This window comes from Seriola aureovittata, chromosome 19, assembly GCF_021018895.1.
Source record: "Seriola aureovittata isolate HTS-2021-v1 ecotype China chromosome 19, ASM2101889v1, whole genome shotgun sequence".
NCBI lineage: Eukaryota > Metazoa > Chordata > Actinopteri > Carangiformes > Carangidae > Seriola > Seriola aureovittata.
Window position 1 is genome coordinate 12961086 of NC_079382.1, and position 26053 is coordinate 12987138.

Here is a 26053-nt window from a genome sequence, read left to right on the forward strand (position 1 = left end):
TTCAACAGTTCCCAGAAATGCCAAAAATAAAAGTTGAGAATATTAGTGTATTTGCTCTTGCCTTTTACAAGGGAATATAATAAATTAACTGACTTGGCAGGTCCAAGAGATACTGTATTTACTTTAATTACAGTGTTCATCTCCAGACATGAAATCAGAGGAGAATGAGGTCGGCTGAGTGTCCAGTGAGACATACTTCAAAACCAGCAAAAGTGACGATGTGCTATTGGATTGTATTACATCATCGATGGCAAATTATACATTAAAATTGTGTCTACAATGTGTTTTATAGATGCACATATTACAATAACACTGTAGAGTGTGATGAACTTGACCAAACTTATATACTTATATAGTAAATTTCAAAATAAAGAGATTCTTTATATTCTGATATAATGACTCATGTTAGACTGGTTTCACGGACTGAATATCTTCATTACCCGCCTTTCCTTTTTTCCACTGACCAATACATTACATCACCACATTATGTACGCATATGAACATGACAAGTCAAGGTAGATAGATTACAGAGGTCATGTGATGATACGAGGAAGAATTATGACAAATAGTCACAGGAAAATTGATCAGACACATGTATGTTGAGGAAAGTCTATTGATTAAAAGAGCGTACATTCAAGGCTCTACAGTGCTATTTTGTTCTCCAATGGAGAATGTTTTAAAGACTCAATCTGTGTAATGATTTTTAATCACCTTCAATGATTTGATTTCAAATGGAATGTTTTCCTTTGCTAATTCTTCATACTAGTAAATGCTGTGGCTTTACTGTGTTTATAGCAGCACTGTGGAACCCTGAAAGAGCAAGAAGAAATGCAGAATGTTTTCTAAATGTTATGCGGCTAGTTTGTGAACAGTGTTTAGTGGCAGGGAAGGAAAAACAGACAGTAAAAAAGGCGAAACATAAAAATCAAGCAAGCAGCCCCAGAGTCTTTATGTTTTTTTGGTTGTTTTTTTTTTTTTTTTTTAAAGAAGTGGTTTTTATTCCACAACTTAAATCTCTACTGTGGCATATTGCACACTTCACTGTTAAACCTGAATGACACATACACACACACACACACACACAAAAGGGAAATCCAGTAGTTAACACTGGGATCAAACAGATATAGAAAGAAGACAAGGTTTGACAAAGCAGTGATTTATGAGTTATGGAGCTGTTAAAAAGAATGATCTGTGTGGCAGAAGAAAGCATACAGTCTTATGCAGAGAGATAGAGCAGTCTTAAAAAAAAACAAAAAAAAACAATTAACAAATATTACAAATAAGACCTCAATAAACTTCTATAATCAGAACTCTCTTACAATCTATGCACTACAATTTAAAAATATTTTCATCCACATCTTGTTTTAGGCACATACTGTTCGACTGTGCAATATGATCACTATAAACACAAGGAAAGTGACATCTAGAAATGCTACGAAGACAGGAGATTTAAATGGCAGCTGTGAATCGTTTACCTGACTTGTACATTTTTCAAAAAACCTTAAATCAGCCAATAGAATCACCACTGCAAATAAACAGGCATTTTTGACATGCTACTCTGCAAGCTCTTTTTCTATATTAAAAACACTTAACAGAAATACTCTCTGAGCCCATATTCGTCTTCCTGGTATCCGTCTACCGGCCTTGAAGCCACAGGTGGGAGAGCTGGGAATCTGAGTCCATGACTGGGCAGTGAGTGTGCTCTCATCAGAACAGTTCTGTGCATTGGGGAGCATCTCTCCCTCTGTGCTCCCAGCACTGTGTGGTGGACTAGGCTTTGTGGTCTGGGGCCTGGCTCCCTTTCAGTAACAAGTGGACTTGGGCACTGATGATACAGAGTGCCTATAGAATGGAAAGAGTGGTGAAGAAAGTGGCGTGAAAGAGTAGTAGAAGATAAGAATGTTTGAAAGCGACAAGGGACTCTTCCTTTGTAAGGGGTAAAAGGTGTGTGCGGGTGAGGTTTTGGGCAGATGTGGCAGAAAGAGGAGCTGTTTGATTGGCAGATGCTGGTCCAGAGGAGTGAGATGGGCGGGGTGTTAGAGCGCAGATGCATAGCAAGAGATGGAGCGGAGGTGGAAGCCCAGAAAGGAAAAAGGCGAAGGAGTCACTGTGGCACTAGGACTACGCTACACCCAGCTAGGCCTTAGCTAGGTCCTTGGGTAATGGCGGTCTACACTAAGCAAAGCTATCATTACCATTCTCCAGGTTCTCATTGCTCTCATAGCAACCGGAGTCCCGCGGGGAGTCTCCCACCAGACCCCGACCCTCAGACAGCAGCTTCTCCTGGGAGCCCGAGAGGCCGCTGCGCTCTGGATCACTGCTGCCTGAAAATACAAAGACATGAAGAAAATGACATCGTCATCGGAATTAGGGTTGAATGGTTTCCCTTGATTTTAAAAGCATTAAATCCTGTTAATTTGTCATTGTTTTCATGCAAAAACTAAAATCTCTCGCCATTAAGTGTTGAAGTTCGGTTGATTTAAATTCACGCTCAAGTTTCTTTGGCACGCAGCTGAACTGTACGCTGCCGTTTTTAGCATGAAAAGTAATCTGAAAAAAACACTGCAGCTTAACAACTGCTTCAGTTGTATTACCATAAGATTAGAGTGCAAGTTGTTGACAGAGCTTCCAAGATGGCGTCTTTGTTTCATTAAGACACACTCATACTGTGCAGGTATTACTCTTAGGAAAATAGAATCAGTTTTGGGGCAAATTCCCAATAATCACCAGGATGTGAGCAGAGTACTTTAATTGACCGATACATTATAATGCATCTTTCAAACAGGCAGGTTGTTTGAGCGAGTTTTAAGACTCATCAACTGAGTGTATCAAAATGTTTTCACGTTTACTTACTGTCATACTCTTGTAGCAGCTCTACAGCGGTGAGCAACACGGCTCTGTGCTGAGGATCTCTGATGTTCAGCTCATCCAGGTCCTCCTCTTCAAGCAACTTGAATGTGTCCAGGTCCTCGTAGCCGTTGAACAGGAAAGTAGGCATGTGCTCCTGGATAAAAGAAATGTGCAGTCTGAGTTTAAAGTTTCCTCTGCGGTGCTAAGATTGAGGAAGTCTAAAGACTGAAGAAAATATACACTAGACTAAAGAAAAATACACTTTGGGTCTGAGTCATGGGATCAATGACAACAACTTTGTGGTAGAAGCACGAAATACATAAAGCAGTAGAGTAAGGAGAAAACAAAAGTGTACAATAGACATTTGTCATCTGCTCATAATTTCCAATCCACATTGTGTATTTTCAAACCATCGGTGAGCCAAATCTAAACTGCTATTTAGATAGCATGTAATCAAGTTGAGCCATGGCTAATTCAGTTACGGCTGCCTCAACTGTCAACAAGCTTTAATATGGCACAAACTTTGTCAAGTTGACAGGCATATAAAAATGAGTTGTAGCCAACATTAATGAGGTAGCTACAGCAAACAAGTGAAAGCAACAATCCCAAGATATTCTAGCTGTGACCAAAATGGCAAACAGGACTGGAAAGGGAAACACACCAAAGTGATGTGGGAACACGAAGAACTGAAGGTGGAGACCTTTGCATCAAAGTACTCCTCAACCACATGAGACAGTGTTTTACACACGAGCACAAACAGTTAAAAGTTAGTCACTCAAACCACTGTGCTATCTAAGAGGGCACAGAGAAAGAAAACAAAGTATAAACTCCAGTTACGCCCTGTTTGAGTTCACAGTCAGCTGACACCATCATTCACAAGCACCCATAACTGCTTCCACTTTGGATATTACTGGGCTCTACGTTTGTGTGACCCACACACTTTGTTGGACGAATACATAGACTGTGTGTCACCAGCAAGACTGTCAATTACAATGGTGGAGTCCGCAGCAGAGAACTATGTGTCTCTGTTCTATTTCTGCTGGATGATGCAGGACTAAACAAAGGACCACCAACTAACACAAGCACAGGCAGCCGGCTCCTCTCAGCCACAGCATCCTTTGTCTTTACAGCCAGTCAAAAAAATTCTACAGGTTCAAAACCAACATTTTTTTTTGGGTGGTAGTGGTGGTGGTGGTGGTGGGGGGGGGGGGGGGGGGGGGGGGGGGGGGGGGTTATTGATCATTTTACCAAAAGTAAATAACAATATTCTTACGCCTTTGATCTGTGACGGCTCGATCACAGCCCGTATAGTTTTTACAAAGCCTACGGAGCTCAATCGATTTCTGAGAACATGGTCAAAAGACAGAAAGCCGAGAAAAGGAAATATCTATAATGCAGGAAATAAATGAGGGAATTTAAAGCAGTAAAACTTTTGCATTTACATATTGCTGCAAAAAAAAAAAAAAAAAAAAAAAAAATCCTCTCTGCAAACAACTTTACTTTTACTTTACTTTTATAAAAAATAAAATAAAATACAGCAGGCTTACCAAAAATGACTCATGAGATTCTTGAGCCAAGAATTAAAAATCAGCGAGTGTGAAAAACTTCCTTACCTTAAAACTAGTTAAACCCCCCCCCCAAAAAAAACAGTCTTGATTTAAACTTGAGAAACTTCAGAAAATCAAGATATAGACTTAGCCAATTAGTTTTATTAACGTAGCTATCTTAACCAATGTGTCACAACCATGCGCCTCATTTTTTTCAGCTCATGCTAAAAGGAAAGTTTATGTCCAACAAGTTTAATAACCAAATATAAATGACGCTTGACAAGATTTATCTTGGATAAAGAAAAACAGTAGGACTGGAATGTATTTTTACTTTTTCATTATTAGAAGGCAAAGAGCGGTTCAAACACCTGGTAACAGAATGCACATTGGCTGCAAACTGGAAAATCTCCAATGTTCTATATGTGTTTAGTCTAACTCGCCCACTCTGGGAATCTGGTGGTAACTAAGGGGACATGACTGCTCTAATGCACTTGTAACACTCACAGACTCGCAGCTTAGGAAGCCTGTGCTGTAACATCAATCTTTAATCTGTGACTTAGCCATTAGGCTGGCCAGAGATAACACAGACAAACCCACAAAGTCTCTTGGGGGAAGCATCCCAGGTATGAGTGGGTTTTGATGACAGATGTGAGTTTTTTTGTTGGGGCGTGGTTGTGAGAATGTGGGTGCTAATGTTTATACGTCAGTGTCAGATCAAACATCCTAAGGCGTGCAGCCTGTAATGTAGCCTGTAATGAGCTATATTTATCTCTGCTTGTCAGCGAATGTGTTTTCAAGGTATTTGGGTAAAAGATTTATGGCTAAAATAATATTTTCATTTACTTAAGATCCGATATCTCCTACTGAAGTGCCAGAGGAGTGGGATTTTTGGACTGATTTCTGCAAGGTTGAGATAAAAATCTATGTAAACCTACTCAACTTCACTCCCATTGAAAGCTTGTGAACGGACATGATACTGTAGATCCAACCTACTGAATTTGGCTCTAGTCTATACAAAATCTAGCATGTCTGGTATTTTACCTTGAGGTTGATCCGCTCCAACAGCTCCTCCACGGAGGTGGGCTTGGGTGGTCGGCCCTTCCTCCTCCTCCTCACGGGCCTTTTGGGTTTCTCCTCTTCCTCGCTCAGCACGTCCACGTAGATGAACTTGAAGGTGCCGACTTTGTTGTTGAGCAGACCCATCCATGTTCCCATGGGTGGCTTACTGATGATGTCAATTACATCACCACGCTGGAGGATCACAAAGAGCAGAATTTAGAAAGAATAACCCCACCCTCTACTTTTTCACCCTGTCGCTTGCTCAAAAATATTGAGACTAGCTTGGGAAAAAATTTAAAACAGTTAATGAAAGAGTGAGACGATCTGCTCCCCAAGCCACAATTGTCTTCTGGATCAAGGCAACAAACTCTTATTGTATATCATGTAGAAGCTCTTTGGCCAGTATAAGACTTAAACTGTACTTAGTAGCTCTCATATATGAGTATTTTTCATCTGTAAAAACTAGATTATAAAGATCGTCTTCATCCATGAAGCGTAATCAAACGAGTGAACAGATTGTGTGTGGTAGAGAATTCCAGAGATTAAAGGCTGTGGCTATTGAATTTGCACACAAGTGAATAGGAACCAGGTGTGCATAACCATAACGTGTTTTACCTTCAGTTTGAGGGAGTCTGTGTCGTAGGGGCTGGGGGTGAAGTCGGTGTGGACTCGGGCACGTCCGCAGAACGGTCCTCTGTAAGGCGGCTCTTCGTCATCACCGTCCTCCGACTTCACACTTTCTCTGTTACTGGCCGACGAGTCGGTGGTGCTCACTGTCTGACCACCTGGACACAAAGACACACAAGCGAATGTGCACATGAGCTATAAAATGACTGTGTATAAATATTAACAATTTCACAAAAAAAAGGATTCTGTTATATCATCAAAACAGTCCAAATCTGACTGAAGCTTTCTTCAAAACATCTCTTCATCATCACTGTTTAAAAGGATGTCTGTATCAAGGAGTTTCACAAGGCTAGATACACTATTCAAAGACTACATTGATTTTATTTTATAATTGTATTTTCTCAGTTTCTGTGGAAGTAAGAGTGAGGAGTGTAACAGTTGTGTTGCATGTCCTGGGTGAAGCAGAGTGTTTGCAGCATATTTTCCTCAGCGTCTGAGGGGAAGACTGAAGGCTGAAATCATGTCGACGTGTGGGAATCGGAGAGGCAAGACTTCCTACCTAATTATTACCGTATGTTTGCCTGTCTGCTCGCATGTTTGTGTGCGTGTTCTATGGCTCTGAATCACTGCGAGTCGGCCAAGTCTTCAATTCACTCTCAACTTGAAAAATGTATCCACAAAAGATGTGACGGAAATACCAGGTTGAAGTAATCATAAGATGTAATTAGATAAGATGACCTGCGAGATCAAAACACACTTGGAAAACGCTCTGAGATCACAGCGCACGAGGCAGCTGGTGGGACTGGGTGTGATCAAGAGAGAGATCATGCCACAAAAAAAAAAAAAAAACAAACAAAAAAAACATTTAATGCCAGAGGCAGCATGAAGGTTGAGTCTGTATCTGAAATACACAAGTGCAAACAGGAAATGTGATGAGCACCATCTAGTGTTACGCATTGCTCAAATCAGGCTATTTTAATCCATTTAAATCTTTAGATTGCCTTCACTTATATACGAGATGTTTACATGAGCTATACAATGATGCATTGCTAGAACTAAACGGCAAGTATAATCCTGTTTATGTGCTTCACAAACTGTCAAAGTATTGAGTAAAATCGAGAGAGAGTGGTGTGAAGTACTGGTTTTGTGAAAGCAAAAAAAAAAAACTTTTTCTCATATACACAAAGTCAAAAAACAAAAAGCCCTGATAAAAACAAGCATGCCTTTTCTAAAACAATGGTTCTTGTCTTACTCATTGAACTCTGTCCGCTGAGTGAACTACGCAGACTTTCCACTGAGCCTCCAGCTTTAAGCTTCGGCTTCTCCAGAGAGTCGGTTTCAGGCTGAGGGGACTGAGGGGAACCGGGGGCTCCATCCGGACTGGACTGAAAGACAAAAAAAAGCGAGAGAGAGAGAGGGGGTGGGTGATGCAGGATGGGTAATGAAAGCACACAAGGGACGGACACAAAGGAAATGTTGTACAGTTAAGAGAGGAGAAGATGTGAGGGATGGGACAGTGTGGTTAGGAGGTTGACATAGGGGAAACGATGGAAGAGAGAGAGAGGGAGGGATGAATATCATAGGTGGAGGTGGTGGTTAAAACCGAGGGGTATTTTTTTTTCTTTTTTTACCCTTATTGATGTCTAAAACAGATGGACACATATAAAACTCAGCTTTAAGCATGAATGAGATTTATCCATCAGTTCAAATTTGAACAGTTATTAAAAACATACAAATTCTGGAGGCTTTTTCTTCCTAAAATGTTTTATTTTTTCCTGATATTTCTATGGCGCAAAGATCCTTTTTTGTTTCATTTAAAGACCTCATAATATTAGCACCTGAACCTTCTGAAAAAAACAGTATGTCTTAAAGAATAAGTTCACAATTCTTCAAGTCTGCATTAAAACAATACTCACGTCCTCACATTAACACTGAAACGGTTTCTCCTCTCCATACACACTGTACAGAGATCGGTTCCTATTTAAATATAAGTGATGAGGAAAAACATCCAAAGTCCTCGGTCTGTCTGGGAATGACTGCTAAAGCTTCTCTGATTACATGAGGCTTTAGCTATCTCAATTAGATCAACTAAAGATGGCATTTTTATAAGTTAAATTCTTTTTAAGTTCAAAAACTTCTTTTTGTTTCCATTGACAGCGTTTCCTTGCTGAGTTCAGCATAGTAAGTCAAACTGAAGCCTCATTAACTTCAGCTGAACTCATTTTCACACGGACTGTGGGTTTCGTTCCCCATCATCTCCACTGGATTCCTTCGCAGCCAGAATGAACAGAAACAGCGACAGGGGACAATAACACTTTCACTGTCCATACGATTATTGTATTAAGACATACTTGAAAAAGTGTGAACACGTTGCCTTTATGTGGTGAAGTCAAGCTGCACTAGTAGGGGCAACAAAAATGTCCAACCAAATAAAGTCGTTAAAAATAAAAAGCTTTTTCTTTTCAGCAATAACTGACATCCACTAAAACTTGATCCCTCACCGTCTAATGTCCTGATGGAACAACTTACTTCAGCAGGAATTCCATCAAATTATGGAAGTAATAACACCATTTAAACTGACCTAAGTTACATGATATGTGCCAAATGATTGTTTTGCATAAATTAAACAACTCATATTGTTTGTTTAAACTTTAAATTGATTTAAAATCTTTCCAGATCTCCTTTGAAGTCTCTAATGATGAAGCAACAACATGCATCAAGATGCCACTACTGTTTCAGTAATCCACTAGGTGGCATTGTGGCCTATAAAATGACCATGGTTGAGACATTGTGACATGGTAATTAAATTTCCTTTGCTCTTTCCCAACCAAAGGGCTCTATGACTCATGCCAGGATATGTGGGTCACAGCGTTGAGGACCACCATGACGGACAGATGCTGAACTCCACATTAATGACATATTTCGTTGGGCGACATCAAACTGCAGGGCTGGCGAGGCCACCGGTGGTGCCACTGGATGCCCAGAAAAAATTAGGCCAGAGCAGATTAGACAGCCATTATACACTCTCACACTTTAAGTCTCCATTTCCTAACAACAAGCCTAGGGGACACTTGCATCACTGCATGAGCTCAACATGAACCACACACTCCACCCTACTGACTGGGCCCCGGGACAGCACAGCACAGCAGAGAGAGAAAGAGAGAGAGAGAGAGACGGTGTGTGTGTGTGTGTGTGTGTGTGTGTGTGTGTGTGTTTCAGTGCTCTGTGTTTATTCTGTAACTAACACAAATACTCCCGCCCACTCACAGCCTGTGGACAGAGTATGTGGCTTACACACTGCAAAACTTCCTCTAAATGTTTGCAGAACATGGGCAGCTTTTACGTCTTTACAGCTGTGCCTGGCTCGCCTGTGTCCAGGATTAAACACATATTGTATAGATTTGCGGGACCATTTACGCGTTCGCCGCTGCTTTTTAAACAAAGTTAAGGTTTGACTGTTTATACATGACTTGCCCTAAAAACAAGGGAGATTGTGTAATGTTCAAAGTTACCTGAGCTTTCTAACAATACAGGATTCAAAAAAGTGTGTCTGTGTGTGTGTGTATGTGTGTGTGCATGTCTAACCTGCTCAGACAAGGAGCTGCTGTACTTCTTCGACATGCGTTTCCTCATCGTCTCCTTGACCGACTTGACCTTCTTGCCCAGTGAGATCCGAGACGTAGTGGGGGACTTCACCACTTCTCTGTAAATAGCCTCCTGTTCTTTATTCTGCGATTTGAAGAAAGAAGGAAAGGCAGGGCAGAAAAGGATGGACAGAGAGGCAGGATAACAGAGAGAGAGAGAAAGAGAGATGAGGAGAGACGGGGCGGAATCAGGGGAGGTTGAACAGGACAAGACAAAAGGGCAGGGCAAGGGGGGGGGGGTCAAAGCAAGGCAGAAGACAGAGGAGAAAGGGGGATTTAGTATGACGGGAGTTCAGCTCGTGCCCCTCACAGCCTCTTCTTATTTTACAAGCTGCCAGCACTTACATTGGCCTCCGAGCCTGTGTTGACCACATGGAGCGAACGGTTGGACAGGTCAAAGCCTCCGAAGCTGCACGTTCTCTGCGGAGGAGCCAAAATACAATCAAATGAGTTACACTCAGAAGGTGGCGTTACAGGAGCTCCCCATCCACAACCATCGAGGGTCAACTCACGATGATTCATGCTTGGCATGACACGACACGGGCAACAGTTTGATTAATGAACATGGGTATATGGTTTGTACATATGTGGGGGCATGATGTCATATGGGACTGTGGACAGCCAACAGACATGATGTAACACAAACTGTTATATGAGCTCCTCTTTAAAATTACTGCATGGTCCTAGGCAAATGAGCTGTTATATTGACCATGGAGGGCTCACAGTCGGCTCCAACAAGTTGCTTCATGGGCTTTAAAACTTGAATCCCCTGGAGAAAATGTTGGACAAAATTAACCTTACTTGATGTGGCCAAGCTAAAATATAAAAATCGTACTTTTACAAGTGAATGTATATTAATTGCAGCGCAGCCTGATGCAATTCATTTTGTGGTTAATTATGACAAATGCAAAGCTGGGCTTAGTATGCTAACATGCACAACATTTAGGCTGGTTGCTTAGAGCCGCCAATACGTTATTCTCACAAGAAACATTTTCAGACAGAGCAAAATGGTTCTGCTGAGAGGACAGGGTGATATGGAAGATTTTTTTTCTTCTTGACTTTAGAGGTTGACAGCAAAATAAGGGGTAGACACAAAGAGGAACTATGACATGAGAGGAGAAGAGATCCAGGACCTTATCACTAAATTGGCTTTGACATTTTGAATCCCTCCCAAGCTCTGCAGTAGGTCACACACAAACATGTAGACACAGACATGCACATCAAGCGTCTTCTGCCAAAAGCAAACCCTCGGTTCCTGTGGGGTACTTGGTGGCATTTCTCCTTTGCTTCAAAAAAAAAAAAACTTCTAAACTACTCGACTAGACTCCCACAAACCCTGGATGAACCCGGGTGCAAAGAACTTGCACATTAAGAAAATAGTTTCTATATTAGATGTCCACAGCTGCAGTCCACATCACAACTTCCCAGGAAAAGCACAGTTTGGAGAACAAACATGTTTGAAGAGACGTCCAAAAAGAACTGTTCTGAATGTAATGGCGATGCTTGATGGAATGGACATGCACCCAGAAATAAATGTCTTTCGGATTTAATTATAAGAAAAGAAAAACTACCAAAAAATAAAAAATAAAAAATCATATCTGCAACCATAGAGGCACGGGCCAAAAAAGAAAAAAGAAACGAAAAGCAACAACAGAAACAGTGGATTCGGAGAGTTTCTGGATGAGAACGACCTCCAGTGATTTCACTAGTACACGATAGGATTCAGGTACCCTCAAAGCTGCAGGATAGCTCCTCTATAACACCGCCTAGAGTATCTGTCACTACTTGTATTGATTCACACAGGTTATATGTGGGGGAACGAGTACGGTACTTGCGATGCAACCAGACCTTTTTCATGCTTGTTAACATTAAAAATTTGGCCTTTTATATTCACTGAGGTATGAATATGTATTAGTACATGTAGTTCACCTGTTTGTCTGCTGAATCCACTTTTTTTTAATTGCTCTGCTAAGCCTTACAAGATCAATTTGAAAGTTGATCAGCGTAAAGACACATCTGTCACTGATCTCGACTTAATAAGGCCATTCACTGAGTACGTCTCTGAGGCTACGTGCTGTGCAGTTCAAAGAATGAGCTCCTCCGAGCTCGTATAGCATCTCCTCTGCCCACAGGGATCAGCGTGACTGTGCGAGTGCATGTGTTCTTCAGGGATCTGACATTTATAAAAGGCACTTATAAAACCTCTGCTGTGACTTAACCTCCCAAGTGGGGCACTGCACATTCCATAATCATTTCATTTTCAGCTGAAAGAAAAAGGTTTGAAGCCAAAGGCATTCACTTAAAGGTCAGGGAAGATACCATTCCTCTGAGGGCAGATAGGTCTGTGATAGGCTGGTTCTTGACGTTTTCAGTACATGAGCTGCGCTACTTTCTGACTTGTCACACAGACGTCATTAACTAAATAAGTCGACATGCTTCGTGTGTTGTGTTGTGTATGTCTGCTGCACCTTCTATTGTAACCTCTGAGCTATTCTGCAACTTTGAAGTACACCGAGTCCTGCTCACACGAGGCGGTCGATTTGAACCTCATGGTCCAAACTCACAGACTTCTGCTGGATCCGCAAGAGCACACGCTTGGTGCAGCGGTCCACACTGGCCGCCCACTTCCTGTCCGCCTCGCGGTCCTCCTCCAACAGACAGCGGCGCTCAGCGCGGCTGAGGGTAACTGGGCGGACCAGCTGGGCCCAGTTGAGGTGACCGTACAGGCTCCGTTCTACCACATAGGTGATGTTCAGCTCACTGACTGCTGTTCGACCACGCAGCCTGCGAGAGGGAAACACCCAGCCCCCTCCCCCACTTCCAAAACCCTTTGATTTGGCTACATCACAGCGGGCGGGGGAGGAGGGGGTGACAGACAGAGGGGAGACAGGGGTCTTGGAATTGCGCGAGCGCTGGTACAGTAGGTGCTTGGTGGAGTAAGCGTAGTTGGGGTCAGGTTTCCGGTGTGTCCAGCTGCCATGGTGCCGGTTGGCAGTTTGGTGTTTAGGGCTGCCTTGTGGACCGTCATCCAGGGAGATCAGGAAACGAGACTGGGCATGGGGTTTGGGACGAGGTTTGGTGAGGCCATAGTAAGCGTAGAGGGCCTCGTTGTTACTTACCCCATGGGAGATGGAGCCCAGGGCCTTCCGCATCTCGCTGTCGGTAGTGGAGCGTGACAGTTTCCCCTCGTCGTCCAATCCACAGCCATCCAACTCCGAGAAGGAAGAGCCACTACCTCCAACGCCGGAGATGGAACCTCCCAGGCCACCAGAGCTGACCGGGGTTCTCCTGGGGGGCCGGATGAGGCCGTGGGTACTGGAAGACTTACTGAAGGTTTTGACCAGCTTGTGTCCGGACCAGGTGTCCAAGCTGCTGGAGGAAGGGGAGGTGGTCAGACTGTCTGTGTCTCCGTCGAGGGAGAGTTGATCCTGGGTGAGGGAGGGCAGAGAGGCCTCCTGGGGCAAAGGGGGCTTCTTTAGTACCCCTGTGTACAGAGCTGTGTTGTCCTCACAGGTGGGAGGTGCCTCCAGATTCAGGAAATCTAAACAAGACAGAAACATCACTAGTTTGCTACTCAGGATTTAGACATTAGATTCTGTGCAGTCCCATGACCCATCTGTGGATTTCCAAACCACAGCTCGCCAGCAAACATTTCAAAACACATTCTTCAAGTCTGAGTTTCAGGCAAAGAATGTAATACATTGGCAAAAAAAAGACACGCGTTATAAATTTCCAAAAACACAACTTTTACTATGATTGAACTTTAACTTCTTTTTAGTGAGAACCAACAGATCAATTCAAACTGATTTTAAACATAAAATTCTAAAAAGTAATACCAGCAGTGTTGACATTTGTATACAGTAGAAGCATGAAGCCTAAAACCATGACCTTTATGTGCCTGGGAAACACAACACATGAACATTAACTGACTGATAAACTGAAAAAGAAATGCTGACGACAGATTTAAACTATGTTGAGCTGTGAGACAATCAAAGGAATTCACCATCTGAGGGTTACAAACCTTCAGAGCCATGTTTCTTGCCCTCTTCCACCTTGATGAGTTTTTTCCTGACTCGGCGTGTTGAATTAACCAGTTTGTGAAGCCGTTTGAACTTCACAGAGTCCTCCGATTGCTCATCGTCTGACTGTTCACGAGACTGGTGGGAGAGACAAAGAGGGAGGGATGATATAATAAAAGGGACACACAGTCAAGCTGGGAAAAGTCTTCTGTCCAGTTCAGCGCAAGCATTTCATGAAAGCAGAGATTACAGAAATGTATGGTTTTGTTTTGAATTATTTTGATATAAAATGTAGTGAGAAAATAAAACAAACTTTGACGAATATGTTTTGAGACGCTGTTATAATGCAACAGATGGGAGCGTTTTTTAGAATGGAGTCGAAGTTAGTGAGGTGAGAAATGGAGGACTGCAGGACTGCATTGTGTGAAATTCATATACATAGCAAACAGAAAAAAAATGCACTGAAATAATGAACCAGATGACAGTAATTTAAAAAAAAAAAAAAAAAAAAAGGGTATAACTGAATGGCACAGTGAGTCTTACAATAAACGGTCTATTTGATGATGTTCCCTTCAGAGACCGTTTACTCCAGAGGAAATGAAAGGACACTGGTCGCATGTTATGGGTGTCAGCATCTTGGTGTTTTTTTTTTCTCTGCATCTAAACTCTCTGCACAGTGGTAGTGGAGTGGAAAAGAGATAGAATAATGAAGTCGCTAACAGTTTCATCACTCACACGCACGCACGCGCGCACACACACACACACACACACACACACACACGTACAGCACAAGCCCTATTCCCACTGAGCCTCAACACACATACCCGCAGAAAAACTCCCTCAGCTCCATGTGTGTATGCACATTCTTGCTGCAGCCTCGATGTGATGGTGGTGATGAGCTGAGCTTTGGCGTAAAGATTGTCTGGCAGAAACCACCATAATTATCATGGAGCTCAAACAACTTAATTTGCTCCTATTTTGCTACTGGTTTCCACAGCAACACCACCTCTCTCACACACTGCCAGTTCCATGGTCGAGGTTGACTGCATCGCTTGCAGAGGGACACTCATGCATACATGCGCGTGTGTACGCACGCACGCACGCACACACACATCACTAGACAGAGCAGGCCTGCAGGCTTAGCTCTTCTCTGTCTGATAAAACACAGTCTCCTCCTGCAGCTCTAAAGCTAACAAGCAAGAAACCACTTTCTAGCTGTTGTTGAGTTTAGGCCTGGCTCAGAGGCTGCTGACCTACAGTGGGGATGATGTTAACAACTGTGGCTCGGTTGAAGCCAACAAATCTGACATTGTCCGCAAATCCTTGATGGCACCACACAACCAGAGCAACATTATGACCTTTAGATTCCTGCAGACGTGTGAGTGTTACAAACCCGCAGTTGGAAAAGAAAACAATATATAGTTATCAGTGCAGCATCACAAAGTCCATTCTATCACGCTGACCCCCCCCCCCCCCCCCTTTCTGCCATCACTTAACCACCTTCAGAGGTGCATGATCAACGTTTAGGATTTCTGTCATGTTGGCGCAGCAGACCAGAGCTGGGGCACAGCCATTCATCCGGCCTCTGACGAACCGCAGAAATAGGCTCTGAAAACCCGTAGCTCCACTACCCCTCAGCCCAATTGTCCCCGACAATCCCTCAAGTCAACCACACAATTCTGGCCGCTGTGGTGATTCCTTTAAATTTCCATTTGCCCTGGACGATGCTAGAGTGTAATAGCTTCGAAGAATGTAGTGTAATAACAAGTCTGTGTCCTTGAGGATTGATAAAAGAGGCAGCAGAGAGACTGTGAGATGAGTGAACCCACCAAAGGTTGGACTGGAGTCGACTCCTGGGTCTTGGTTCCTATAAACCACTATTCTTGAGAAGTGTAAAAAAAAAAAACCCAAAAAACAGTGTGTCATATGAGGTCATTTGGAGGATAACACAACCGCCTGAGTGATTTAGCAGTTAACCCCCTCATGATTTCTTCAATTGCATGTGTGACAGAAGGAGGAAAAAGAACAGGAGAAGATAAAGAGGTGACAGTGACATATTCGTCCTCACCCAGCCCTGAGAAACAGCATCCATGCAAATGACCGGAGGGGAGACAGAGAAACACAGAAAGAAACTCAAACATATGAGGCCATGAATCAAGAAGGGCTGAAAGGCCGCCATCAAAAACAAGGTCAAAGCAGCAATTCCTCCACCATAACTGCCGTTTCACTTCACAAATTACCTTGACGACCGTTCCCACAATTTGGAAGGTGCCCTTAAACTTAGAAAACTATAATCCAACATCCTTACAGCGCACACCAAAATCTTTCTGCTCGTTCTGTGCCACAAAAACTGAACAGGACAAACCCAAAAGAAAATCTGATACAGAAAGTTAAGTGCAACAATGTGCCTTAAAACTTACCACCTTAGTTTAAAACAGCAGGGTAGCACTTCCAGTGTTAATATACAACGGGCTAGCAAGCGCAAGTCCAGCAAATCCATCGTGTGCCAACCACATTCTCACGCATGCACGATCCAAAATAATATCTGTGCCCCTGTGCACATGCTGGCAGATACAGACGCAGCCTGTTAGTGAATTCAGCTCAGAGGAATGAGGGACTGTTTGGAAGAGCCGTGCCGCACAGCTAGCAGAGAAAAGGCGTGTTGTGCATGGAGAACAATCCCATCATTTGAGCCCCTCTGACCCTGCCCTGGCCCCCACATCGCTAATGGCCAGCCCTGGAATGTGGGTTCCGATCGTCGGGTAGGGGGGGGCAGACCGGGGAAACACAGCATCAGAGAAAAAGGGACAGAGCAGTCAAAGAATTGCTTATTGCAAACAAGTCAGCCACACATATGTACTGTATATTCACATGTCTGCATATAGATAGAATACAGGCACACAGAACTGTTACTATTTGAATTTGTGAATGACCTAATTCCATTCATTATAGGGGAAAGGGGGCAACATGTGACACCAATAGAGGCCCCTGTAGAGAAGAAATTTTTCCTGTAGTGGCCAATTTTGGAACTTGGGGCAAGGGGAGATATACCCCCCCCCCCTTTTCTGGCCCTGAGGGTATTCTTTATCTTAACTCTCTCTCTCTCCCTTATTTCCTCTCTGCCTCCAGCACTTGCATTTGTTCACAGCCTCCAGAGCCAATCTGTGTGTTCCTCTACACAATCCTCCTTCAGTAAGTCTTCATCCTCTCCCCTGTCCTGTAAAACCCCCCAATCGATCAATCCTCTTGCCACAGGAAGTGAGCAGCTGGCAGCAGAGGGGGTAATGCGAGGGTTAACAGACTGATGAGATGATCAGCAAACTCATGCACAATTCACACACCCACATGAGCGAGCCAGACAGCAGACAGAACCAGAGCTGAGGTTATCTATGGTATAATTAAGCTGTTTTTCATATGGAAGGAAATCATCAATTAACCAACCAGAAGAAGCATTCAATAGGGACCAGTGGTGATGTGAGAGAACTATTCTGCATTTGTCCTTATTCGTGGATTTAATGATTCAGTTACAGTAAGAAACAGCCGTTTAGATCTGATGTCCTGGTGTTTAAGAATGTAAACCATAGATTACTTTCAAGTTGAAGAGGAACAGGGGCAGCTGTGAATGCGTAAAAGTCAAGCACATCTGCAGTGAAAGCATATTCATACTCTTGAAAGAAACTGTGATTCTGGAGATGCAACCCTGGCAAGGATCGAAGCATATCTGTCTAAAGGCTGTAGGGTCAACCTTCCAATTACTTTACCAACGAGGACATGAAATGCACATGCATTCAGTTACGAAAAAAGAATAAAAGTATATGCAAGAGATAGAGATCGCTTTTAGAAAATGTCAGTGCTTTGTAGCTGGGAATTAGTAACACATTCCAAAATAGCAATAATACACATGTGCAGGAAGTTATTTTCAGAATACTTGGAATTTTTGTGTTTGGATAAACTCATTTCCTATATAAAACTGGGTCAGAGTGTGACTCTGTATGACTGCATGCTTTTCCCATGTGATGCCATATATTACAGAACTAGTCAAAAAGAAAAACCCATAACCACTGTGAGTCCTGAATCTGCTTCATAGCTGGCCTACATTTAAAATGGGGGGGAGGAAACAACTGTAGCATATGCAAACATAGATACAACAGAAAGAACTAAGTGATTGTCAACAAACACCGAACTAGATCCAACAGGCTGTGATTGTCTGAGCTCCAACTCCACAACTCATGGCATCCGTTACGGGACCAACTTCACAACATGAAGTATCCTCAAAGGTCTTGACTCATTTAAAAAGGTTACTGGGGAGATTTGGAGGCTTTCACTCCAAGGATCGCAGCTGACAAAATCAATACTAACAAGCGCTTATGCCACAAGAGGTTCTGGCTGGATTTTGTCCGACTCTCCACTTGGCTTTCTGCAAGTTACAATTACAACTGATTGATGGAAACGGACCTGATCTTAAATTCCAAGGAGACAATTACCTTGTCACTACAGGAGCCAATTATGATTTTGTTGGGACAAATTTCAAATGAGCACATGGCAGAATTAACTTGATGAATAAAACATGGAAGAGGACTCGCAACATTGCGTAATAAAACCGAAGTAAGCAATGAGGCAAGATTCTCAGAGGGAACACCCATCTTATTAGGATGCACATGACATGGTGGAGAGAATGTATGTGCAGAGGCGGATATATTGTGGTTTGGCTAATGGATAAAGAGCAGAGAGAGAAGGGCAGATAAAGAAAAGGAAGAAGAGAGGGAGGCAAGATAAAAGTTAAACAGTGGTTTATGCAATTATATTGAAAAGGGAAGTCTACAGGTGGATCATATTCAAAGTCTAGACATCAAGCTAAGAACAGTAGTTAAGGTTACAGTTCTTAACATTTGGATTAACACAAACACACACACCCATGCACACAAACGTCGAAACAACAATGGCCGTCCTCCTTCACAACCCCTCGGCTGAAAAATCAAACTCAAAGGTGAGAGTGGTCGAGGTGAGAGTGTTACGAGAGGTAGAGTAAAGGGGAAGGGTCAGGGTTTTTGGGGTGTTGGGGGGGGGGGGTAGGGGTGTACTTACGTTGCAGTTTGAGGACTGGTTTAGATTGGGTGCAGATCCATCAGTCCACTCTGCAGTGTCAGTACTGCTGGACTGTCTGTTGCGCTCATACTCCTTCAGCTACGTGGAGAAGAAGAGTTTAGAGAGAGGCAGAGGAACAGGTCGGGGCCACCCACTCTCACCCAGCATGCCACATCTCTGAATTTACACGGACACACAGGCGCACACACAGAACAGAAGGACTCAACCAGTGGTGTAGTGGTACGTAGAAAGTGTATACTGTACCGCTGAGTTTGCTGTTTATCATGCAAGCAATTATCAAAATAAAAGTCCACTATATTTTTAGGCAAAGCATTCATATTTCAAAATGTCACTATACAGTAAAGTTTTTATGCGTGGTATGACTTTTGCCATGAAGATTTATAACTGCTCTTCTGAGCAGACATAAATCTTACTTCTTCAATCTTTGCTCTGTAAATAAGAGTATTCAATATGATTGAGTTTATAGTCCACTACATCCCTGGACAGATACTACATACTACAATATTGACAAAAAACAAACAAAAAAAAACAAAAACAATATGATGATACACACACCACCACACACAACCACACACAACCACAAAAACATTTCAAAAAATCGATCCACACAGGCTGATTATTGATTGGTTTCACTGAGTATCAATCACTAGACAGAGAAGCTGAGATCAAGCCATTGGCTGATAGACCATGAAAGTTCCGGGAAAAAAAACAAAAACAGGAGAACTGTAGGGGGATAATTAATGTCTGCCTTGTGGAGAGCAATCCAGTGCTGAAATGCTGCTGGACAGTCATGCTACCCATGTGCAAGGCATTACATAAGGTGACAGAATGGAAGGAGGGAAAATAAAGAAAGAAGAAGTAGTAGGGCAAATAAAAAAAATAGAAAGAACAATCAAAAGAAATTGTCTGAATATCAGACCAAAAAAGAAAGTGTAGGGAAATTGAAAGGAAAGCCAAATAATTATCCACCATGTCAACCTAGAGAGAAAAACCACAATGCACCAGTGCATCACCCCAACAGATGGGGCTATGGAGTTACTATGACCGCCAACCCCCGCAAGTATGAACTGATCAGCACACCCACACACACTCCAAGAGCTCACACCCTAAGATCCCCAAACTCCTGAACCTCTGAACTGGAGTTTGTGTGTGTGTGTGTGTGTGTGTGTGTGTGTGTGTGTGTGTGTGTGTGTGTGTGTGTATAAAGAGGACAATGCAGGGTTAAAATGTGGGTCTTTGTGGGGTTAGTAAGAGTGAGTCATTTTAGTAAACTAGTGCTAAATGGTGGGAATATAAAGAAGGGGGGGAAAAGGCTGGAAGCTAATCCAGGAGGAGGTGAAGGGATCTGGGGAGGTTGAAGGAGGCTTCACACCAGTAGTCCTGGGGGGGGGGGGTCATGTGGATTGGAAGGTGCAAACGATGAAACAGGAGGTCAGTGGAGTTTCCTACCCGAGCTAGAGCTTCTTCTACGGTGATCATCTTCTCTTTCACCATCATCATCAGCTGGATTCGCTCTTCATCGCTCATGGTGATCTCACTGGCCACGTAACCAATGTCCTCTCCTGACAGGGGGGGTAAAGAGCGAATGGCAGAAGGTCAAATAACGAAACGACATCTACTCGGTAAAGCAGATCTGGTAAATGGGTGCCACACAAACCTTTGGATGTCTGTCGCATGACAGGTTTATGCTGAGACTTGCGGAAGTTCTGCCAAAAAGATTTGTTTTTCTTCTTGTTGTCCCATTTGCCTGAGAAGGAGGGAAGGATCAGTCTCACAGGAGGCAACACACACCTGATACTCAACTACACAGTTTGTGTTGTACGTGTATAGACCATCCCCTATATTTCTTACAACAATAAGCTATCACCCTTACATTTGTCTGGCCTAGTCTCACCCAATAAATAATTATCCTTATCTTATAGGGAACAGCAACCGATAAAACATGAAAATGCATCTCTATTCACCTCCAGATCCATCTTCAGAGCTGGACTTGTGCAGGGGCATTCTAGACAAAAAAAGTAAAGACAAAAAGAATCAACATTAGAAAAATGCAAATTTCCATTTTTACTTTCACACATTACCATCAAGTTTCTCGTCTCCGTCAACCACAGCCCTTCAAAGCACACCGACTATGTTTCAGCATAAACATCACGCACAGTTTTTGGGAGTGGAGTTGCAGATTTGTCTAGTCACCACTTGGGGTCAGTGGTGGTACTTTAGTGATAACAAACCAGGTTCCTGAGGCTTGAGAGGCAGAAGGTGGAAGAGAGGAGAGGAGAGGAGAGGAGAGGAGAGGAGAGGAGAGGAGAGGAGAGGAGACAATGACACCCCTGTTGCGGAAACAAGAGGGTAAGATGAAGTCGATGGGAATACAGTGTGTTTCAGAAGCTGTACAGAGAGGAGTAATGTCAACATGATAGAGAAAGAGAGTCAGCAATCAAATGAAAGTGAAGAGGGGAAAGTATGGGGCTGAGGAAGAGAAGAACAGAAGGAGAGAGAGGGAAGGAGGAGGAGGAGGAGGAGAAACCACAGGGCAGACTCAGCCTGTTTGTGTTTCCACTTCCCTCCACAGGATAGAAAGTCACGAGGAAGACAGAGAGGAGGAGTGGGAGAAGAGGGAGAGAGGGCATAAGAGAGGGAGAGATGGAAAATAACTGAGGATCAGCAGTTCATGTTCAAAGTATCTGCAGAAAACTTTACACACACAGAGATAGAGAGAGAGAGAGAGACTTTGTTTTCAGATAGGGATAAGTGGGCTGAGTAAGGCGGTAAAGAGGAAGTGAAGCCTCAGGACGGATTATGTCTGTGGATAACGCCCTACAGGTGTGTCTGTGTGTGTCTGTGTGTGACTGAGTGTGGGAGTGACAGTGAGTGGTGGTGGCTGCTGCACACTGTAAGCTTTTCCATCCTTTCAATTAAAAGGAAATAAATCATAAGGGGGGAAAAGGAGAGATAAGAACAGCCAATTGGTCCAGTTGAGACTCTCAGAGACCTATTAAGTAAATCAAAATGCATAACTGTCTCACTCTTTTACTGTCTCTTACTTGCACACCGTCACACACCCTTTATGATTTGAAAGTCAATTGCACATGAGCACACAGCTGAGACAGGTGGCTGCCAGTGAAGCAATGTGAAAGTGTGCGACAGGTTCAAAGCGAGATGTACAGGTCACTTCCCTCTCAAGTGTCTGCATATATGTGTGTGTGTGTGTGTGTGTGTGTGTGTGTGTGTGTGTGTGTGTGTGTGTGTGTGTGTGTGTGTGTGTGTGTGTGTGTGTGTGTGTGTGTATATATATATATATATATATATATATATATATATATATATATATATATATATATATATAGGTGTGTTCATATGTTTGTTCAGACATGGCAGCCCTCTTCGGGTGCAATGGGAAATCTTCACGCGGCTTAAAGCCCGGCTGCCATGGCAACATAATGAGATGCTAATTGAATGGAGGCCTGTATGGTTTGCCCCTCTGCTCATCCCCCCCTCAGATAGGCTAGGGCCAAAGCTAATGCTAAAAGAAATCACTCAATAGAAGCTTTTCAGTAGCAGCGCCGCTTCCCCCCACCCTCCCCCAATGCTCTATAAATTAACCTCCCATGCAGCGCACAGATGCATGCACTCACGCACATCCACGCACTCACACAGTAGTCTGAATGTCTTTCAAAGGGTGTGTCAGTCCAGGCATTGTGCGGCTAGGCAACTTAATTGGTTTAACCTTAAATCTTTGGCATGCCTTTCTATTTAGAATTCTGCTCTTTGCATTGGGTAAGGGACATTTAACTGCTTTTATCTCATTAGCATAAGAAGCCAACTTTCTCTTTAAGGCCTATTATAAAATACAGTATCTTAACTTTTGGTTGACCCTATGCAGGACAGGTGAAAGTTGTTTCCCATGATACCTCTCTTGTGTTGTGCAAATTAACATGCTACAAGTGTTGGTGAAAGGAGGCAGAATCAAAAATGGGCTAATGCCCTTAGCTATACGAGTGCAAGTTTGCTCTGTGTCTGACAGCATGTTAGCTGAGTGGGATGTAAAGCATTAGTCATTTTCAGAATGATAAGCTGTGAGTGCTGTTCATGCTTTAGCATGAGTCTTCACAACATATGGTACTACTGCAGAGATGTGCAACTGCGAGTAATGTTTTGGAAAAATGCATTATTTGCACAATGCAGAAAAGGTCCAATACAACAGAAAAACACACTATAGAGCCTGTAGATAGTTTACATCAGGAAAAAAAAAAGCATGACAGTTGAATGAGTGATGAGTGCGTAGACAACTATCATTTAAATCACATGCTCAGGCACCACTCCTATCCTGTGTGACTGAGCTGCTGTCCAGGAAAGATGATAGACCGACACGTAGCATGATTTGGACACACAGCTGCGCGTCTCCATTTTTGCCTCTTACTGGCAGTTTTCACCGCGCTCAGCATAAATCACAACAATGCACACATGTATGCGTGTGTGTAGTGACTGTGTGGTTACAAGGCGGGCCACCTGGAGCGAGGTGATCTCCGGTGTTCTAGTAGAGACAATGAAAGGCAGCGACCCTGTGCGACAGTGGCAGTGTCCACAGGAAGAGCAGAGGGACGACCTCTTCAGGGGTCATGGAAGAGGTCAGAGGTCGCATGGAAGGGAAGACAGAAGGTCATATGGCAGGAAAATAGAAAATCATACAGATGAAACGGACACAGTTGAAAAAACTCAACGTGTATTTTAAGTGTATGAGCATTTTCCTGCCATATACAAACACTGTCCACTCTTAGCAGCAAATAACAGCTCCACGAGGGCTGCAACACTCAAAGTGATAAAGATGCTGACAAGGTAATTCTTCATATGGCATGGCTTACATTTCCATCTGATTATCAATCGCATGAGCTGGGATTCCACATCCAGTAGCAAAAATGCCACTAAATGTAGTCTGACAAACCCTGTTAGAGCCAACAATCGACAATTTGTACCTCGTGTCTGTGCACGCGTGGGCTTTCACCACCTTCCATTTACGTCTGCTGTTAACCTCACTGATAAGCTTGTGGGTCAACAATACCCACCAATCAATCACATTTCAAAACAGGAAGTCCCCAGCTTGAACCCGCCCGCCTTTTGAGAGCGCTCTGTTATCATCACTGGCATAGCAGGAATTATGGGAGCTGTGCCCACCACCCTCCTGCTAGCAAAGCGACAAGGAGACACACAGACGCAGGGGTGACACAGCCCCCCCAGCCCCCGAGATGAAGTCTGGGTAATCTCCTCTGGGTGCTATTGTCCTGCAGAGAGGTGATGATGGGGGTATCCGTGTCCGTGCGTGTGAACGTGCACGCGTGTCCCTTGCGGGGCTGTGAGGAATGTGTCTGAGGAATGGAGGGGGCTTGTCTATCAGTCTGCCTGCACATGATAAATCACTCTACCTGCAACCCATTCACCACAGCGGAGAGTGGACAATGGGCTTTGTAACAGAGAGGAGAGGGGCTGGCGGTGAAGGATGGATTACAAAAAAAGAAAGGTTCTGAGGGGCAGGATGGAGATTTTGTCCCCGAGCATAAAAACTTTAAAAATTAGGTTAATTAGATAAAGGATGATACAAAGCGCCTCATATCTAACTTTCACACCGAAAATGGAGCTTGAGGCTTTGTAGGAAGAGAAACAGATAGAAAGAAGGGAAGTGACAGAGGTGAAGAGAGGGGTAAAATGTGGAACTGTTACATTAGACTCACTGTGAGATAAAGTCGGAATACTTATGAGAAAGGAGATGGAGGACAGAGAAAAAAACAGACTGACAGGAGGAAGAGGGAGAATAGTACAGTTACAGGCTCTTTGTGGGCCTCTCTCGAAGCAGCAGAGAGACGTCATTCGAAAATCTGGCATCTGGTTCCCATCATCCTCAGCGTTTTGTCTGTGCAACATATACAGCCTTAGGAGAGGAGATCATGTCTGTGGTATGCACTTCCTCTGCCGCACGTGGTCTTCACATGAACATGACAATTCCACTGAGGGTCACACAGGGGTGACGGTCAGGAACAAATGCATGAAATTAGGATGAATGACGATAAAGTAACACTAACATTTATTTCTCCTCTGGCCCCGGCAAACTTGGAATTGGGCTTTGACTGAGGCTTTCAATCCCTGCATTAATCTGACCATCCACTCGTCTTCACCGAAACACTTCTTTAAATGAGATAGGGATTTTTTTTTTGATCCAAGGAACTTGCACTGTATATAAATCTTCATTAATCATCTTGATGTAAGCAAATATTTGAATATATTCTTGCCTAACAGAAACCAAACAAACCCAGTGCCTATAAAGAGGTCAAATGTTTGTTACGGCCGAGAATTTAATTCTGTTTGACAACAGGGTATTTAGAGAGTTCTTTAGCAGAACAACTTGGATTGCTTTAAATCTGTATGACAGTGTATAACAGTAATCTAACGGCGGGACATGGTGGAGAAATTTCACGTGCACAAAATTCAGTGGTGTGCGAAAATGAACACACACACACACTTTGTGTTACAGGAACCAGTGAAAAGGAACCCCACCCATGCCCGGTTCCATCCTGCTCTTTCATTCATGCATCTTTGCTGTAATCATTTGGCCATCACCCTCTCTGTCTCCCCCTCTCTCCCCTGCTGGACACAAAGGCAGGAAGGAAACATGGACGGCCAGAGAACGGAGAATGGTTGCTTCCTCCGCCTGACCTGCTCAGTCCAGCAGTCAGTGGTTTTCCTTTAACCACAGCAGGGATGTGACTTGGGAGTTTAGGGACCCCACTCCATAAGCTGGTAATTAGTTAGTAATTAAGTTGTTGTGTATTTTCTGAAATGTCAAATTATTTCTTTAAAAAGCCTAAAATCATGTCATAACGCTCATTTCTATGTGTTTGCACTAAATATACAAATTATACTAAAATAAGTTATTTTTCACCATATTTTTAGATCAAAATTCCTTCTCATTCTTTTTAAATATCAAATATTTCAATGTATTAACTTATTAATATACTGAAAGTGAATTTTATGTCTCAGTCAGGAAATCAGCATTTTCATTTACGTTTTTATGACTAAGGCCAAGGTCGGTCAAAGCTGAACCTGTGTCAAATGCTCATTCACACATCACCACACTCATCCATGAATTTAGAGTTTTCCACCTGCGGAGGTGACCTTGGCACCCTTTTGTACAAGCTGTCACACAAGAGAT

General features: G+C 43.2%; 1 protein-coding gene across 7 annotated transcripts in view; it reads right to left on the reverse strand.

Annotated features, from left to right (window-relative positions):
* The window catches only part of sash1a (SAM and SH3 domain containing 1a), a 162169-nt gene that overhangs the window by 7155 nt on the left and 128961 nt on the right, over positions 1 to 26053 (reverse strand). For 4 of the 7 annotated variants that reach the window (XM_056405755.1, XM_056405759.1, XM_056405761.1 and 1 more), the window contains 13 exons: positions 20817 to 20857; positions 20510 to 20599; positions 20302 to 20414; positions 18832 to 18930; positions 13749 to 13884; positions 12292 to 13268; positions 10073 to 10147; positions 9669 to 9812; positions 7336 to 7468; positions 6072 to 6241; positions 5439 to 5648; positions 2854 to 3004; positions 2196 to 2324 (listed from right to left, as the gene is read on the reverse strand). In XM_056405755.1, coding sequence (XP_056261730.1) covers positions 2196 to 2324; positions 2854 to 3004; positions 5439 to 5648; positions 6072 to 6241; positions 7336 to 7468; positions 9669 to 9812; positions 10073 to 10147; positions 12292 to 13268; positions 13749 to 13884; positions 18832 to 18930; positions 20302 to 20414; positions 20510 to 20599; positions 20817 to 20857 — 2468 coding nt within the window. The remainder of the gene's footprint in view (positions 1 to 2195; positions 2325 to 2853; positions 3005 to 5438; positions 5649 to 6071; positions 6242 to 7335; positions 7469 to 9668; positions 9813 to 10072; positions 10148 to 12291; positions 13269 to 13748; positions 13885 to 18831; positions 18931 to 20301; positions 20415 to 20509; positions 20600 to 20816; positions 20858 to 26053) is intronic. The other 3 variants (XM_056405760.1, XM_056405762.1, XM_056405756.1) reach the window with 2 other exon arrangements.